The following is a 20,271-nucleotide window of genomic DNA, read 5'->3' on the forward strand; positions in this document are numbered from 1 at the left end:
AAACAGCCTCTCGGTTAAGGGCAAATTTGTCATTTTATTTTCAGTAACTCTAAAATGGAAATTTTAAGAATATTACGGTCATTCCACGGTCAAACCTTGGCCTTTGTATAGGTTCTGACATACTGACGACATGATAAGGAACGGATGGAAGTGAAATATTTCAACACTATAAGGGCAATTTCGGTATTTTAAAATAACACATGAAATCAATCTTACCCTGTAATACAGTTCAGACATGAAAAAAGAATCTGTCCTGAAATCTTCCCGTTCCTAGTACTTCGGTTTTGGACCTGTGGGGAAATCTTTCTCTTAAAATCTGAATGTCGATAAATAAAGGGTCTCTTTGATGTCTTATTTTCTTAACTTTCTTTGTGGGTTTTTGCATCTAATCTGATGTGAATGAGAAAAAAACCCAGTGCTCTCTGTGATTCTTCAGGTATATGGTTTGATTTTTTTTTCCTTAAAGTTTGTTGCTACTTATGATCGAACCCAGTACCTTTTATAAATTAGTTGAATTTTCCTAATGTTAGATTTATATTATGTTGATTCTTTAGGTAAGTGGTTTGATTTTTTTTTTCCCCCTTGAAGTTTCTTGCTACTTATGATTGAACCCAACACCTTTTGTAAATTTGTTGAATTTTCCTAATGATGGAGTTATATTTTGTTGATTCTTTAGCTATGTGGTTTATTTTTTTCCCTTGAAGTTTGTTGCTGCTTATGATTGAATCCAGTAGCACTTGTAAATTAGTTGAATTTTCGTAATGTTGGATTTATATTTTGTTGGTGAGTGTTTTTTTTTTTTTTTTCCTTTTTTTGTTGTTTTCATGTTTTGAGATGTTTGAAAGAGATTGTTCTGCTTGTTGGGAATTTGACCGAGGGATATGTATTAATCTGTTAATATCCACGAACCCAGTTGTCTTTCATTTTTGTATCTGCCATTCTTGTAAATTTTGTGATTGAAACCTCTGAACCCAGTAGCTGTTACCCTGTAGACGGTTGAGGTTTTGAATATTGCAGCATTATTTCTTTATGGGTTTTTGCTTTTGCCGATTATTTTGAGACGTTTGAAAGGGATTTCTTACATCTTAGGAAGATAGAAATGTTTGCAATTTATTTCCATTGATTTTGAGTTGTTTGAAAGAGATTTATTACCTCTTAGGAAATTTGATATAAATATTTTCAATTTATTTTGTTGTTGAAATGTACAATTCTGCATTGAGATGCCGTTTTTGTAAATCTGTTAAGTGCTTCAAATTTCTCACAAAGCTGGGAACACTACATCGTCTCTTGCACTCACACAAAACGAGTTCACCATAGATCTTCTTCAGCGCACAAATACGCTTGTTAATTATATGGGGCATTTAGGTATTTTCCTTTTTTACTTCAGTTATGTAACTTAAGTGAATTAAGAGCGCCCACCGTGCCATACGACAAAGAGGTGAAGAGGAGCAATTCACGGGTCTTCCTTTAGAATTCTTTGCATACTTGGAAGTTCGTTTATGAGTCTTTGTTTAAGTAAAGTGTATTTAATTATCATGAGTCATATTTCCTTTATTTTGTTCGACCATCAAGATAAGGTCCCAAGTGGACTGCTACAAACCTACAAACTCCTAGTCGTGGGGTGAGATTGAAGTACTACTTGTTAGAAATAAGAAGCTCCCACACAAGGAGAGCTTGTAATAGAACTAGATCATAAGTTTCATCAACGATCTAAGAGATTTAACCTATGATTTGTGGACACGGACACGAGTGTCGCATGATTTGTAGACACAGATTCGTGTGTCGAGTTTCGACATGGATACGAGGTGTCGAAAAAGGAAACTACTAAAAATCTAGAAATGAGGATGCACCTATACACCTACATAGATATAAAATTAATTAGTAACAATATAAACTCGGTATTCATTTAACAAACTGATTAAATCTTAGGATTAATCAACTGTAATCTAAAACAAACATGAGATGATAAAAAAAACAATGCATTTATCAATTTAATATATTCCCTTTAGTCTTTAATATGCAACGATAAAGGTCGACCAATAGTATACAATGAATAAATATTGGAAATAAGAGTTTGTTTAGGGTTTAATTTTAAGAGAGGGGATATAAAAACAGATATTAGTTAAAGAAGAGCTAAAAGAAGAGTTTATACTAAAATAAGAGTTAATAATAGAAAGGTATACACAACATTCAATAATAAAACAAAATGTTACACTTGACACAGTACATAAACATGTCTATACACCCACATTAAGTCTGACACTTCTAGTGCTACATTCAGAAGTGTCCAAAGGTGCGTCGACACGTGTGGACACGTATCTCGTGTTGGACACGATATGACACATGTGTCAGCAATAAATTCAAAGTTTCGGCCAATTATAGTTAAGCTGATTAGCATAGATCTTAGCTATATTCAATTATTAAAAAAAATCACACCGATTCTATATTCTTTCACCCTGAGGTCGGGGATTCGATCCCAGATTACCTATATATATATATATATATATATATATATATATATATATATATATATAAGAATCTATCTAAGCTATATTCGATTATTAATAAATAAAAAATCACACGGAGTCTATGATACAAAACAATAATAAGAATCTAAGCACTCACTTCTTTCACTCATGGTAGAATGATTGGGGCTTGGACCTTCCTTTACCTCACTGGATGATCAAATCTCTGATGGGGTTTGATCTTATAATCTGTAGATGGTCGTGGGGACTAGTCTCCTTATTTGTAGAAATCCCTATTAGAGTTCTTCTCATAATAGAACGCTAACAGTTGTTTGATCTGGTCCAAGCAGATCATGGATCAATTTAATTAACTGCTTATACTTATGTGGTTAAACTAGGCTAGAATAAACACCCAATATTTTTATTAAAACTCTTAAGATGCACTGATTACCCATACGTCCTTATATAATCACTTAAAGAAGGGTTATTCTAGTAATTTTCACATCTAATTCTTCTCTTCAATTAGTACTGTCGTTCCGACTGATCTATGACTGCCCACATTAGGTTTTACATTCTCCCACTCTGGCAAACATTGATCAAAAGATTAAACTTTAATACCTATCTAGATTGGAATATCTTTATGGCCAAAGAAGATTAATGTGATCAATACCTTAAGATCATGGTCTTGCCGTCTTGTCTAACATGATCTCATTAATGAATCATAAAGATCAATATTCCCATCAAATGGTATATGACCTTTTATGGTTACAATTTAGTATTCTCATTCACATGGATCACCGACAAACGTGGAATGTTTAGTATTGAAATAACTTACTTTATGTGATCATTTACGTTAAGTCCAATATTGGTCCTTCTATATGGTTTCTCATGAAACCCTTTACTCTTCAAAATTGACGCCCTTATGTATCAAATGAGACTTTATGTCTTTTAACACATTATCCCAATGGATATTCAAAGACATAATCCCTTATAGCTATTAACCGTCACACTTCAAAATTGATGCCCTTATGTATCAAATGAGACTTTATTTCTTTTAACACATTATCCCAATGGATATTCAAAGACATAATCCCTCATAGCTATTAACCGTCACGCTTAAGATCCGCTTCATTTTTTGCTTTGTTTCCTTAATAAAAAAATATTTACATGATTATTAAATGATAATGCTTGTTTCAAGATCAATATTAAGTTTCATTTTTCACTTTGCTTCACTCTATTTTAGTCCGGAAAGAGCCCTTTTCAATCTACAAACTTGATCGTCTGCATCTGAGAACTTAATCCCTGGTGGCATCAGCATGTAAACTTCTTCTTGCAAGTTTCCTGGAAGATTTTTTTAACATCCATTTGGTGTAGTTCTCACAACTGATTTGTTTCAAGGAGATGATCACTTTGATGGAGTTCAATTTAGCAAAATGGGAAAACAGTTTTTGATACCATATGTCTGTGTGTATTCTTTAGCAACTTATCTGGCCTTGTTTCTTTCCATGTCCCGTCGAACATGTGCTTCATTTTAAAGAGCCACTTCATCGTACTGGTTTCTTTTCTTTAGGAACATGTTTTAGTTTCCAAGTCCCATTTTTTCCCAATGCCTTCATCTCTTCGTCTATAGTCTATCTCTCTACTTTGGATGACTTATAGCTTCTTCAGTGCTTGATGGAATGAAAGCAGAGGACAGAAAATTTACAAAGGAACTGTAAGAGGAGGACAAACACTTATACGAGACAGAGTTAGAAGAGAATGAATAGTCTATGAATGTTGACCATTTTGAACTACAATAGGAAGATCAAGATCATTAACCGAAACCGAAAGAGCAATAATTGAAACATGTATGGACCTGGTTCTGAGGCTAATCTGTCATTGTGAGTACACTTGCAACTCCTTTACATTTGGGGCAACACCATCATCCATTTATAGTGTAGGATCAAACTTAGCGATAGGTAACAGATGCAATGCCAATGGAGCTAAAGTTGGTTTCAAGTTGTTGGTCCACTCTCTTTCACACCAAGAAACCATGCCCCTTGAGTAGATACTGGGCCAGTATTAAAACAGAAGATCCTCAAAGAAGGATATGTCCATTGTCATAAACCTCTATTTTGTAGATAGATGATAACATTCATATCCATTCTGACTGCTATTATATCCTAGAATAATGCACTTAAAGATTTGAGATCCAAGAATATAAGCATACCATGTACAACCAAACACTTCCGGTGGTAGAAGGAAAAGAGATCGATCAAGACAAAGTTCCTAATATGGAGTTTTCAAGGGCAAGAACATGATATGGAATACAATTGATAAGGTAGCATTTTGTGGAGAGCTTTATACCGTATAGCAAAAACTTTTTTGAGCGCTTATACCAATTAAGAGAGATCTCCCCATTTCCAACAAGTGTCTATTCTTTCTTTCTGCAACTTCATTTTGTTGAGGAATTTGAACATAGGATGTTTGGTGTTTTATTTCATGTTCAGCACAAAAAATTTCAAACCACAAACACAGTACTCGCCTCCGTTGTCAGAATAGTGGGCTTGATCTTCCCGTCAAACTGGGTAAGGATCATAACATGAAAAGTTAAAAAAATGGAATCTACCTCATCTTTGTGACACATCAAATAAAGCCACGTACATCTAGTGCAATCATCCATAAATGTAACAAAATAGTTATATCACAGTCCATAAACAATAGGACTAGGAACCCCACACATCAGAGTGCACAAGAGAAAAAAAGACTTGAACTTTTATTATGATCACTTGAGGGAAAAGAAGATCGATAACCTTTTCCCTACTAGAAGACCTTGCAATTCAATTCAGAAACACACTGGGACAAAAATAAAGACGGAAACAAATGCTTTAACTACTATAAAGAAACATGACCCGACACTACATTATCCGATTTATTAACATCACTACGACTATGACTGGATGTAAGTGACTTCAAATGATCTATAGTTGTGTCCAAGAGATAGAAGTCATTCCTTCACGTCCGTCGCGAATCATCTGCCTCATCATCAATCTTGAAACACACTTATAACAGAAGCTAGGGTGTGTTTGGCAACGTTCTAGAGAAATGATTTTCATGTTTTTTTGGATATAAAATCAAAAAATCATGTTTGGCATGTAAGGCAGAATCATTTTCTTGTTTTTTATTTACGTTCCAGAAGCAAGCGGTAAAAAAGAAACAAAAAAATGTAGTTTCCCGTATGGAATGGAAACGAGGAATCGTTTTGTCGGGACTCGGGAGGAGGGGGCCTCTCTAGTCTCCAACTCATATCTCACGTTCTGTAAAAATAAAACCACAACCCTCCACCAGCAACCGTCGTCCGTCGCTCTCCGCCGATCATCCCACAGGACAGTTAAGCTGTCATCTCTCTCCCTCTCACCTCCTTTCTCTCTGAATACCCCATTTCCTCGATGTGTATGAAGTTAGGTTCCGATCTTAGAGATTATGTGAAAATTCTGCCTCTCCTCCCATTTGTGGCATTGATGTAGGAAATTGAATCTTGCAATGTTAGGCCAATTGATGTAGGCTCTGAAATCGAATATTGCAAAGTAGGGTTCTGAATTGATTGACTTGTGAGGGATTGTTAGGTCTCTTTTTCTGTAATTTTGCTTCCTTTTTCATCTATAGTGCTCAAATAATAGATTTGCTACAGGAAGTTGGGTCAGAATGTGTTGCATTGATAATTAACCCTGGATATCGGCCGATTCTCCAAGATGCAATACCTGCAAGTTCGTCTCCAGAGCTTTGCAATCTCACAAAATTGATTACTCTGGATATTGTGGATGTTATTTCAGATGAACGTAATCTGTTTGATGGATTTTCTCACAGAAGTTGTTAGAACATCTTATTCTGAAACTTGTAATATTACCAAACACGATTCTGATTCTTCAGAATAAAAAAACAAAATTGAAATTTAAAATCAAAAGCGAGAAACTGAATTAGAATAGTTGCCTAACACGCCCTAAATTAGTAGGAACTTGAAGGATGAGAGCCAACACATGCGATTCCTTTACTAGCATTGAATGATAAAGAACCATTAGCAAGCTTAATTTTATCTCTACCAAAACAAATGGAATATGATTGGAACAGAGAATACATACCATTCATATTATCTGAAGCTCATGAATCAACGATCCAAGAAGGATTGCAAGATGGGAGTCAATCTCGTTGACATTGTGAGTGAAAGCCTAAGTACCTAAATACCATTCAAAAAAAGAAAGAAAGCGTAAGTACCTAAATTTGCAAAGGTGTAAGTGGAGGTGGCTGAGAGGAAGCGACAATTTTTCTCAATTTCTTCCAGTGAAGCAGCCATCACTTTCTTAGAATGGTGACCAATATGAGAGTTAGTGGTAGGGATGGAGTGCGTATCCGTATCACTGTGTAGCAACAATTTTACCCCGAGTACACTTCGCTGGTTGACCCACCAAATCCCAACACGTATCACAAGCGTGTCTAGTTCTCTCATAGTGGTCACTCTCGACATTATTTTTGTCATCCATCACTTGGTTCCCCTTGAATTGTTTCTTTCCTCCAAGCTTTTTTTTGTTGAGAAAAGTTTCTTTCCTCCAAGCTAACCATCACTCTGATTAACAGTCATAAGAGCCCTATCATGACTCACATGGTGTTGTTCAGTAGCACTTCTACAATTCAGTTCACTTTGAATATAAGAGAATATGGTAGATAAAAGGAGAAGATCATCTCTACTAAGGATCTTGACTGTTCAAGTTCAAACACTGAATTCAGTCCTGCTAAAATTGAAATATACGCTGATGCTCAACATGCCACTAGAACTGTGGGCATCATTAGCATTTTCCCACTCAAAGGGCTGATAATGTTCAAGCTCCTCCCACATGCTTCGCAAGTTTGTAAAATATTTAACAAGCGTCTTCTTCCCTGGAGTCAAATGTGAGATACTTTGATTGATACATGCGAGCAATATTTTTTTTGCTATTAATACGTCTGAGTAGTGAAATTCCAAATTTGTTTTGCTGTTTTCAAGAATAGGTAGCCCATACTGATGTGGGGTTGCATAGAATGCAATAACCAGGCCATGTCAATGGAGTTCGTTGCCTCCCACCTATCATACGACACGTGTGAATTGTCTAATTGTGTATATCTTATGACACGTCTGAACTGTTTGGTTGTGTAACTTTGCTAGTTCTGGACTAACAATATGCAACTTAGCTGATTGAGCCCATTATAGATAGTTGGTCCCATTAGCTTTACAGTACTGATTTGTAGAATTGGGTTATCACTGTGGGTGCCCATAACTGATCAAACCACTAGGATTACTTGTACTTGCAGATATATCCGTGCTGTGAATGGTTACAAGCATCTATCTGTAATGCCGCAATAACCTTGACCATGACCCTAGAGATGTTCCACTTAGGAGAATAGTCTCCAAAGACTAAGCATAGATGGCAACCGAATGTAGTCGTGACTCATGAAACCATCCAACATCAACAACCATCATTGTTCAAACCCCCCAAAATATTCCAAATCCATCCAACACGTGTAGAATGGGTATAGGATAAACATATAGTACAAAAAGTTTCTGCTTGGGGTGTGTGTGTTAAAAATAGGGAAGGGTAAACTCCTAAACTTGTTGGAATCTTTAGGGAACACCACGTGACAATTTTTATGCCATCTAAAAAATTGAATGGAAGTAGATCATGTTGTGCAATGTCACCACAAACAGATTTTTTTAGGAATGTTTCACCTCAATGAATCGTCTCATGCAACCATATATCCTCCATATAGTAGTAGGAAGAAATCACACTCGTCATCTCGTCATATGAATAAGAGTCAGAAGTATTGGCAGTCGCCTCCTTGTGTCCGTTGTCTTGCAGACCCTCACGCATTCCCGCCACAACGTAACCGTCCTGAACCTTTCTTGACCGATTAAAATAAATATTTGATCATATATGATCAAAAGGTTCTCCATATAGATGGAAAAGAGACAAGTAAATCTCTTTAATCATCTTCTTCCATGTTATATACACGCTTTATGGGTTGTGGGATCTGACCGTACAACTGTTTAGGGGGGAGATAGAGATAATGGTTGAGAAATGAATAGGGAAGAGAGGAGTGATAGAGGATAAGACACGAATAGGAGAAGAGGTGTGGGAGTTTAGAGGAGAAAGAGAGATTTGTAAGGGAGTAATGCCTCGCGATCCCTAATATGGGTTTTAATTAACAAAGATAAAGACTAAAATATCTTTATAGTTGTTAGGAGATGAGCATGAGAGGAGAAGAAGAAGGAGAAGAGTGAGGGAGAAGGTGAGGATTCTCCGCTATGGAGTCCTCCCATTTAAATGATGTATATATAGACCCAAAGTAGGGCAACCTTGGACAAAGACTACAATACCCTCCACACATACACATAATACCTAAACTACCCTTACATACTCTTCAACACTCCCCATCAAGCTGGAGTGTATATACTATGGAACGCCAGCTTGGTACAAAGAAAACTACAATACCCATACAAACAACTATAAAACCCATATAACAAAAAGGATAATCATCTCATACACACAACCAGCTTGGTACAACACTCCCTCCCAAGTTGGTGTGGTTAATACGTAGTGAAATACATAACAGAAAAGGGACAACGGTCATAACGAGTACTACAATGAGATCAATCCCCACCAAAACAGTATGCTCCTCCTGAATCAGCACTACTGTTAGAGCGATTACCACAGAGCCTCCCCTTGAATCAGAGCACTGGTATCAAATCTGCACACCAATAATGATTGAACGGAGGGTCCTCGACAGGGAAATATCAATGAAGCACAAATAAAACACGCACACCAAAGGCGCGCACAACGGACAATGGCGAAGCACCACGAGTAGACATCAGCGGAACAACACATCGCCAATAGAAGAATTCCAACCACCAGAAAGGTGAGAAGAGCCAACAACCAACCAACATAAAGGGTGTTTAAAAATTTGCCCATCACAACAAATCGCCTAGGAGAAACAACCAACCAACGAAGGCCAAATAGCACGTCGCTCGGACAACAGCAAGGCTGAAAGCAACACCAACGACCGGACACCACCAACAACAAGGCCGAATGCAACACAAACGATCGGGCATATAGCCACCACTAACAACAAGACCGATTGCAACTCTAACGACTGGTTATATAACCACTAACAACGACAAGGCCGATAGCAACGCTAACTATCGGGCATATACCCATTAACAACAACATGGCCGAATGCAATGCAAACGACCGGGTATATACGCACGAGCAAAGTGGATTGCAGCGCAAACCACTACAACGACAATGAATGCATAAAACTACACAAGGCAACTACACATGTGTAGAAGCACCAACAAGGTGGATTGCGATGCAAACCACTATAACAAGAAAGGCGTAAGACTACGCCAAGCAACTACACTCACCATGTAGAAGCATCAACAACTCAAGCGGAAGGAACCAACCAAGAACCACCCACAACCAACCAACCAACAATCCAACCAAACAATCGTCCAACCCAACCAACAAACTAACAACCACCCAGCCAACAACCAACCAACCAACAACCCATAGGGCGCACAAACCACTAACCAAGCGAGAATAATCCACCAACCGACCAACAAATCACCTACAACGAAGGGTGAACAACATAAAAGGAATCACACCAAGAACCAACCAACAACAAGTAGAAGAAGCAACTAACCAAGAACACGAAGAATGGTGAAAGAACATCAACTGGAGTCACCAACAACACACCAACAAATACCAAGCGAAAGGAAACAACTAACAACATGAAGAACCAACAACTAACAATGCGAAGAAGCAACTAATAATGCGAAGAAGAAACTAACAACCAACCAATGAACCAACGAGGGAAACCTCACACAAGACTCCAACAAGGAGGACGATAGTGCACCAACCCGAAGACGACGGCAAAACATAATAGGAAGAACAACCACCAACAAAGGAGGAACTATAAAGGTAACCAAACCAACAAGGAAGATAAAACTACATCATGCGGAAACGACAACAATACAACACGACAACAACGAGAGAACAACAAGATAACACTAGTCCAACGAAGAGGAACAAGACAACAAGACAACACCAACAACAAGACAACACTAAGACAACACTCCATCCTTGGAACTACATGAGGCCTTCAACACTCTCCCTCAAGTTGAGGCCAAAGGTTGGCCTTAACTTGCAACGAAAAGAATACTCTCAAGGCGCCACAGCTCTCTCGGATATTTTACCAAACCCTTGGTGTGCACCTTGAAAAACAACACAAAGGCCATGAAACACAACGAATAGGGAGAAGGAAAACAAAGAGTAGGACGGAGTGGATGGGGGAGGTTTCTAAAAGAGAAAGAAAGGGAGAGTTTAAACCATAAAGAAAGAGGAGAGGAAACTAGAAAGAACCCAAGAAGGGTATGGATTTAGAGAAGAAGAATATTTAGGGATTTAGAACAAAAAAGACAAGAAAGGAACAAGAAAGAACCATTTAAAAAAAAAGGAACAAGAAAGAATAAAACGAATGGATTTAGGAGAAGAAATAACAAGATCTATGGAGAAAGAACCAAAAAGAAAAAGAAAAGAAAGATTTGGATGGAGAAAAGAGGGAAAAGATGTACAAGAATGGATCTTTTGGGGTTTTCTTGTTTTTTGTTTTGTTTTGGAGGATGGATGGATCTACAAATGGTATTTACAAGAAAAGATTTGGGGTTTAGGGACCCAAAAGAAAGAGTTTAGAGTTTGGATGGATGGATTTGGGGATGCCAAAAAGGGATTTGGGAAAAGATTTCTTCCCAAATGGGAATTCAAAGAAGAAAGAAAGGAAAGATTTAGGTTTTGGGATTAGAGATTGGGAATTTTGGGTTGAGATTTAGGATTTGGGAATGGATTTGGGTTTACAGAAAGGTTAAGGGAGGGATTGGATTTACGGTAATAGTGGAGGAGGGTTTACGGCAACCCAAAAATGGGTGAGGGAGGTGCTGCAGCCATTGTTTTAAATTTCGACCGAAATCCGAAATTTCGGGTTTCTGTCAACCTTGAAATCGAAATCTGTGATGCCCGAAACGTTACATTATTTCGACTGAAATTTCAAAATTTCGATTTCCTAAAATTTTTGGTCCAAAATTTAAAGAATTTCACCACAAAATCCGGTTTTATTCATTCTTTAAATTTTTGCGGAAATTTGTATGGGATAAAATATTAGTTTTTTTTTATTATTTCATCCCATTTCGACCAAAATTTTGAAATTTCGGTTCCGGTGTGGATCAAAACGCATTCCGAAACCGAAATTTGAAACCTTGGTTACGGCAACCCAAAAATGGATTTGAGAGGTTTACGGTGGGGTGAAAAAACGTAATGCAAGAGGGAGATACCGAGGAGAGAATGAGAGAGAAATGAGAGAAAAGAGGAAAGAAAGTCTAGGGGGAGAGATTTTAGGGTTTGGAGTTGAGGCAGAAAAAAAAAAGAAAAGAAAAGGAAATAAGGTGATGGATGGAGAGTTACACGCGAGAGAGATGGGAACAGGTGTGGATATGAGAGAACTCTTCTTCTTTTCCTTCCCTAGGATCTTAGCTCTGATACCATGTTAGGAGATGAGCATGAGAGGAGGAGAAGAAGGAGAAGAGTGAGGGAGAGGATGAGGATTCTCCACCAAGGAATCCTCCCATGTAAATGATGTATATATAGGCCCAAAGTAGGCCAACCTTGTACAAAGACTACAATACCCTCCACGCATACACATAATACCTAAACTACCCTTACATACTCTTCAACAATAGTAATGGGGTTATTGCTTCATTGTATCTCAACAGAAACAAGCAACCTAGAACTCTAATGAATGAAAAAACATGATCCCCTTGAGTTTGAAGATGAACTCGATGAGTAAAACATTATATTCCTTAAATTAGCAATAAGATACTCGCATTGTTCAAAACCTCGGATAAGGGTAAGGTATATGCCTCAGATACTCCTAACTCGTATCATATTTTATTGATTCTCTTTCATTTTTTGGTTGTTCAAACAAGGCCTTCTTCATAGCACATTTACCAAATCCCTGTAATTATCGTATAGGATGAGACACACCAAATCCGTATCTCTTTTTGAAAGAACTCTAGAAATTGCAAGTTTATTTAGTCTCATAATAGTTTTGACTTTTGATGACACTGCTTCTACCAAAACAAATTATGTTCCAGTGACATAAACCGGTGAGTGGATAGCTAAGTCAACCTTACCAGTTGGACTGCAACCTCACTTTTGCCTTAGGCGGACAACTTGCCCTATAAAAAAACAAATTATAAAATTAAATAATATAAAATATATATCAATTTATTTATCTTTTTATTTATTATTCTTCTATTTTCTTATAGGGTGAGGGCGAGCCTTGGCGCAACGGTAAGGTTTCTCCATTGTGACCTGGTGGTCACGGGTTCGAGTCACAGAAACAGCCTCTCTGCAAAGAAGGGGTAAGGTTGCGTACATCTAGCCCTCCCCAGACCCCGCAATGGTAGGAGCCTCTTGCACTGGGCCGCCCTTTTTATTTCCTTATAGGGTCCTGTAGTCATATTACTTGAGGATCCTTGTCCATATGCAGAAAAAGCACATCAGATCCTAATGCTATCATGTCTTTGTTCACAAAAAAACTCCTAAATTACCATTTCAAAACAATAAAAATGAAAAATTCCGAAATATCAAGCTTAGTTTTCACCAACAGTGATTCCACCATTGAACTGCAGACTGCCGATTCGCTGTGGGCTCTCAGTGTTTTGATCATAAATCATTCTTAGAACTTAATATTCAGTGCTCTTAAATTAGTAGGTTCAATGTTCATAGGTTGGAATAAGACTTTTTACTGTTATTCCGAGACCAGTTATCAGAAACCTTATTTGTTTAGTCTATTTGATTAAAATATTGATGCGCGGGATAGTATTCTTTTGAAGAAATAATAGAATGAAGAAGTAATATATTCCTTCTAGGCTTTTACCATAAAAAAAAGAAAATAGAAGATAATATTCTTTTGAACCCGCATTTGTTAAGAATGCTAATAATAATGGCTCACAATATGTTTCTAAAACCACCTGCTATACATTGATTAGTTATCTCATAAAAGGAAAAGAAACCACACCCAGTTTTGACTCCTAAACTATAGCAATGACAAATCAAGTAACAGTTGCCTGCTGCCTCTCCCCTAAATTTGTTGCTTGCTTATCATGAATAATGATCCGAAGAAAATCATTTGGCATATTACTATTTCAATCAAATATTTTTAATATGTTCAAATTGACAATTCAGATGTTTGTAATGATTTACTTTTTCAGGTCTAAGTTTTTACTACTTGAGACCAGTCTGATGGGGAATCAGGTTGAAGACTTTTATCTCAACCTTTCACGCAAAGAGCTTCAAGGGTTGTGCAAAAAACATGGTCTTCCTGCCAACCGATCAAAATCTCATTTGGTGAATTTGCTGGTCTCATTTTTCAAGGTAATTTCATTTGTTTATGTAATGGTTGAGAGAATTTATACAAGTATTACACTCCATATGAACTTATTGGGCTATCATATGTGCAATGTAGCCTAAGTTGATCTAGTCCAAAGCATAGAAGTCAGTGAAAAAGGTTCACAACTTAAACAGGGAGGCAGACTTTTCTGCTATTTACCATGCTAACAAGGGTTGTTAGAAATGGAGTTAAGGTTAGAGAGGGGAAGAAGAGGAGGAGTGAAGAGGATGGAGAGTTTCCACTAGGGAGATCCTTATGTATATGATGTATATATAGGCCCAAATAGGGAAATAATGTACAATGACTACAATACCCTCTAACTTACATGCTAAACTAACCTAATACATTATTCAACACTCCCCCTCAAGCTGGAGTGCATTTACTATGGAACCCCAGCTTGCTACAAAGGAGACTACAACAACCAACTAAAAATAACAAAAAAGTACAAGAAGCTCATACACACATCCAGCTTGGTATAACACTCCTTAAGCTAGTGTGGTGAATACATAATGAAAGCATAATAAAAGATAACGGCCACCATGAGAGTACAATCGTCGAGATCATGGGAGGAGCAAGCAGGGAGGCAAGTTTTCGGCTTGAGGAGGAGGAAGCAGGGATATAAGTTTGTTCACAAGGATCAGTTCCCTTGGCAAGAGCAGAAGAACAAAAGAAAGAAAAGGATTGTGAGCGCATGGGGGATAAGAGAAACCATGAAAACCTCTGTGATTGGAAGTGTTGCTGCTGCAGTTTTCACAACTTCAGAAAACGAGTCGAGTGTTGGGGTTGCGGCAAAATATGGTCTTCCCAGGATAAGAATTTTGAAAGATCGAGCGTGGAACCATCTGTGGAAAGCCAAAATAAGCAATGTGATTCGGATCCTTCATCACAGCTTTTTGCTATGGGAGATCCTGATACCCGGGATGCGGTGTCTTTGGCCTCTATCAAAGGTGCCCTTGGAAGTTTGTGGGGCAAGATCCAAACAAGTTGGTCAGGCGACATCTCGGCCCTAGAAGAGTGGCTTCGGAGAAGAAATGGATCGGACAGTTTTGTTACGGTCTACAAAGTCGATTTATTAGAAACGTTCTTGGTGGAAACAAATGTGAGTGAAACAAATAAGTGGTTGTAGGAGTAAAGTGTTGATATAATTCGAAGAAGCAAGCGGCAAGTTCACGGCAATCAAATAAGAAAAAAATAAGTACGTATTTTTCACATTTATAGGATTAAACAAAAGGATTCGCAAATAAAAGCACTAATGCCACGACCAGTCCGTTAATCACGACCCGAATCCGAATTTTTTGATTATTTACATGAAAATTTTCAGAATTCTTGCTAAATCGATTCCAAAAGGAAGAATCGAAGATTCAGTGATCAAATCATTTACTCCAGAGTCTGAAAGATCTTTTGAAGAACTGATTAATCAGACGAGAATAAAGATAGAGTCCCATTCTACATGAAATTTTCTAATCGTTCCAAATTATTATTAGTAGCATTAGTCAAATTCTCTTTTTCTCGTTCTATCTCAGAGTATCCATTCACTCTAAACTCATCTGCTTCCATTTCCACTTTCCGTAAGTGAGCCCGGGCGTTTTCGAGCTGCTCAATGGCTCTTCCACATAGTTCTTCTGAATTTCGAATAGTACTCAAGATCCTCTGTTTTCGATTATTTAATAAATCACTTAATGAAAGTAGATTATCTTCGCCTATTACCAGTTCTTCCTCCGGAGTTGAGACCAATCATTCAGATAGATGGGGGTAACCAATGAGTTCGGGTATTAATGAACTCTATCGAAGAGTTATCTATCGGAACAATACTCTTACCGATCCATTAACAACAAGTGGATCTATGCTAGGGGAGTCAGTAATGTGTCAGGAGAAATTGGTACAAGAAGTCGTAGATACACTTCTTGAAAATGGCATCTGCGAGCAACCAATGAGGGATGGTCATACCACGTGGTAGAATCTAAAATGGCTTGGGCGTCAGCGACTAATTCTTCGTTTGTGGAGATTTGTGCCTGGTCGAAGAAGTTCGCTTGCATGGAGTCAGAGGAATGGTGGAGCATTTCAGGGATCCCTCCACAAGTCTGGTGTGTTGAAAACTTTACCAAAATTGGTAAGAAGATTGGCCGGGTGGTAGAGACGGATCTTTCGTGCAAGTCGTAGGGGTTACTCAAAGGCTAAGATCCGGATCGTTACAAGTGGAAATTGCCTGGTGGTAGTGGCTATTCCGGTGTGCTAGGAAGCACGGGTACTCTCCTGGGCCTCCCGTACCCGTACCCGACACGTATGGGGTGCGGGTACGTTTGGGTATGCCTTGGGTACGTCCCAGGTACGCACCCCCATAATTAAAATAATAAAAAGCATTTTTCTTGTACTGGGTGCGTGTCGGGTGCGTGGGTGCGCACTCGACACGTCCTGCTTCTCTAATCTGGTTTGTAAACCCTTCCTACTTCTCTTTCCTTTCCTGTACTTAGTATCCAGTATGCTAGGAAGCACGGGTACTCTCCCGGGTCTCCTGTACCCATACCCGACACGTATGGGGTGCGGGTACGTTCGAGTACGCCCTGGGTACGTCCCGGGTACGCACCCCCATAGTTAAAATAATAAAAAGCATTTTTCTTGTACTGGGTGCGTGTCGGGTGCGTGGGTGCACACCCGACACGTCCTGCTTCTCTAATCTGGTTTTTTTTTTTTTGAAATGGCAATATATTGAAAGAATGGAACCGAGATGATCCACGAAAATACAAAGTAAAGAAAAATTACATCAAAGCAGACTAAAAATACATTTCACGGAGGGAGATGATCAAACCATTCCAAACCCTCTTTATGAACATCCGCTCTCGCAAGAGAATCAGCTTCACCATTGGTTGATCTTCTAACAAATTTAAACACTATGGATGAACCTGAAACAAGATCAGCGACTTTGAGCGAAGAAAGCGCCACGGAGGTGTAATCTTCCCAAATAGCCAACTGATTACGTTAGAAGAATCACCTTCCACAATCACCTTATCGAACATATCCCTACTCAAACGTTTTATTCCTTGAAAAGCCGCTTTAACTTCCGCTTCAGATGAGTCGCTTCTACTAATTGGGCCAGCAAAAGCCCAAGACACCACCTCTGCAGAACTCCTAGCAAGGCCACCAATACCTGCCGGACCCGGATTACCCAAACTAGACCCGTCAAAGTTTATTTTCAAGTACCCTTCAGGAGGAGCCTCCCATCTTTGAACTACCTTCTCTCTCCTCACCCCTTCCCAACACACAGTTCTCCAACCTTCTCTTAGATCAAAAGCTAAAACAAATTGAAACTGAGGAAGACTCTTCGCCCAAACAATCACCAAAGCAATAATTTTCATAAATAACTAGTAAGTTGACTTAGCCACTCCATTAAAAACTCGCGAATTTCTTTCTTTCCAAATAACCCACCACAAAGCTATCAAACACAGCTTCCAGAGCAATTTCCCTTTCTTCTTCCAAGGCACAAAATCCCAACTCAACACTAGTTCTGGTATAGAGTTTGGGAAGATCCAACAGATACCAAACCTATCCAAAATGAGGCCCCAGATCTCCCTTGCAACCTTGCAATGAATAAACAGATGATCAATAGATTCACCATCTTTCATACAAAGCGAACAATAATCTATCAACCACATTCCCCTTCTTCTAAGAAATTCAATGGTATGAATCCTCCACCAGCAGACTGCCCAACCAAAAAAGGAAATTGATGGAGGCCCAAGGAATTTCCAAACGACAGCTGCAAGAGGGTAGCCTGAAGCATGCACCAACCTAGAGTAAAATGACTTCACAGAGAAGAAGCCTGATGAGTCTCAGATCCAAATTCTTTTATCCACCCCACTTCTTTTTATATAGCAATTCTCAATCAAAAGAAGTAACCGAGAAATGGAATTTAACTCCCTGTCAAAAAAATTCCTTCTGAAGCTAGGCTTCCAAACCACCTTGGTGTCCACCCTCTCAAAACAATCACACACCAACACTTCAAAGCCGCTGAGAACAAATTAGGAAAAAGAGTCTTCAAGGGTTCCTCAGAGCACCAAGCATCCACCCAAAATTTTATACGATCCCCTTTATAAACTTTAAACTGAATACCCTCCTCAAATCTGTGCTTGAACCTCAAAATGTTTCGCCAAACAGTCCCCCCTTTCTTGCTATATGAATCATCTGAGCACCAATTCCCATTTAAGAAGCCATATTTGCTACCAATCACCTTTACCCACAAAGAAGATTGTTCCATACCAAAACGCCAAAGCCACTTTCCCAACAATGCACAGTTGAACTCTCTCAACTTTCTTATCCCCAAACCACCATTCTTTAACGGCATACAAACGTTTTCCCACTTCACTAAGGGTATACCACCCTTACTATCGGCACCTCCCCAAAGAAATCTTCTTTGAATTGTTCTATTCTCAACACTACACTAACCGGACAATTGAACAAAGATAAATAATACACTAGAATATTAGCTAGCACTGCTTTGACCAAGATGAGTCTCCCACCCTTAGAAACAAGATTCCTCTTCCAAGTTTTCAACCTTCTTTCTATCCTTTCCACCATAGGAGTTCAGAGTTCTTTTCCAGGTTTTCCCACCCCCAATGGAAGCCCTAAATACAAGGAACGCAGGGAATCCAACCTACACCCCATCACCTTAGCAAACTCAGCAGCTTCAGTAGGGGGAAGATTAATAGCAAACAAGCTAGACTTCCTAAAATTTGATCTTTGACCAGTAACCAATTCATAGCATCTTAGAGTAGCCTTCAAGTTTAATATCATCTTCCTATCAGGGGCACAGAAAAGAATGGTGTCGTCAGCAAATTGCAGAAGAGAAACTTCCACTATATCACATCCAATAACAAAACCTTCAAGCAGACCCAAGCAACAACCTTTACTCATCAACCTACTAAGAGTTTTCGCAATGATGACAAAAAGAAAAGGAGAAAGGGGATCCCCTTGCCGTAAATCCCGAGAAGACTTGAAAAAACCTTTTGGAAAACCATTTACCAAGATGGAAAACCACGCAGAGGAAATACACTTTCTCATCCAACCTCTCCAGCGATTTCCAAAACCCATTCTTCCAAGCAAAAAATCTAAGCAATCCCAATCCACTCTATCATAAGCTTTCTCCATGTCTAACTTACATAGCACACCTCCGGCTCCACTTTTCGAGTAAGATTCGATAACTTCATTCTCAATTAAAGAACAATCCAAAATTTGCCTCTTACTGACAAACACACTCTGATTATCCGAGATAATATGAGGTAAGACCACCTTAATTCTATCAGCTAACACCTTAGCCAATAGCTTGTACAAGCACCCCACCAAGCTTATTGGACGAAAATCAGTCACCTTAGTAGCACCTTTGATCATGGGTATTAAAGTTATAAAAGTAGCCCCTGTGCCTCGGTCAAGAGTCAACCCTTCATAGAATTCTGTAAAGAATCTTAGAATATCACATTTCACAACCGGCCAGCAAGCTTGGAAGAAAGCTAGGCAAAAACTGTCGGAACCAGGAGCTTTATCTTTAGGCATCGAAAAAAGACCTCTTTCAACTTCCTCTTCTGCAAAAGGTTGTTCCAGATTTGAGCTAACCTCCAGATTCAAACTCTTAAACTCCACTTATTCAGGAATGGGGCGAAGAACTCCTTCTGAAGCATACAGAGCAGAATAAAAGTCTACTATGGCTGAAGATACCTCTTCCTTAGAGCTAATTACAGCACCATTTACTGAAATAGACTCAATTCTGTTCGACCTCCTTCGAGCACTAGCCATCACGTAAAAATAAGCAGTTTTCTTATCACCCTCCACCAGCCATTTTACCCTTTATTTTTGCCTCCAAGATATTTCTTCCTGCAACAATAGCCCTTTGTGTTCCTGCTTAACTTTCCCTAACTCATGCCAATCTTCCTCAGAACTTAAACCACACTCCTCCAAAGCTAGTAATTCTTGTAACCTATTATCCAACCAAAACTTTCTACTATTTACCTGCTGATTTTGCTCCTTAGACCATTCTTTTAACTTTATTTTAACAAATCTGAGTTTGTTCCCTATCCCCACATCCGCCAGGCCCTCAAAACGGCATGAAGACCACCAACTCCCCAATTTATCCTCCATGTGGGGGAAACTAAGCCAAGCGAACTCAAATCTAAAAGGGGGAGGACCCCACGACTCAAGATGAGGGTCAAGAAGAAGGGGACAGTGATCCGAAACCGAGTGCACCAATGCTTTCTGAGAGCTGTCAGAAACTAAATTCAGCCACCCTGAGCACATAAGAAATCTATCCAAA

General features: G+C 38.7%; 1 protein-coding gene across 4 annotated transcripts in view; it reads left to right on the plus strand.

The window, feature by feature from the left end:
- The first annotated feature begins 225 nt into the window (after positions 1 to 225).
- LOC143862217 (uncharacterized) overlaps positions 226 to 20,271 on the plus strand; it is a 54,957-nt gene continuing 34,911 nt past the window's right edge. The window contains exons 1-3 of one of the 4 annotated variants that reach the window (XM_077373224.1): positions 226 to 436; positions 12,850 to 12,945; positions 13,798 to 13,960. In XM_077373224.1, the coding sequence (XP_077229339.1) occupies positions 13,829 to 13,960 (132 nt within the window). In that variant the 5' untranslated portion in view covers positions 226 to 436; positions 12,850 to 12,945; positions 13,798 to 13,828. Of the gene's footprint in view, positions 437 to 12,849; positions 12,987 to 13,797; positions 13,961 to 20,271 lie in introns of all 4 variants that reach the window. The other 3 variants (XM_077373222.1, XR_013240219.1, XM_077373223.1) reach the window with 3 other exon arrangements.

The sequence above is a fragment of the Tasmannia lanceolata genome, unplaced genomic scaffold (genome assembly GCF_043159265.1).
Source record: "Tasmannia lanceolata isolate RefF3 unplaced genomic scaffold, GAP_Taslan_0.1 ptg000037l, whole genome shotgun sequence".
NCBI lineage: Eukaryota > Viridiplantae > Streptophyta > Magnoliopsida > Canellales > Winteraceae > Tasmannia > Tasmannia lanceolata.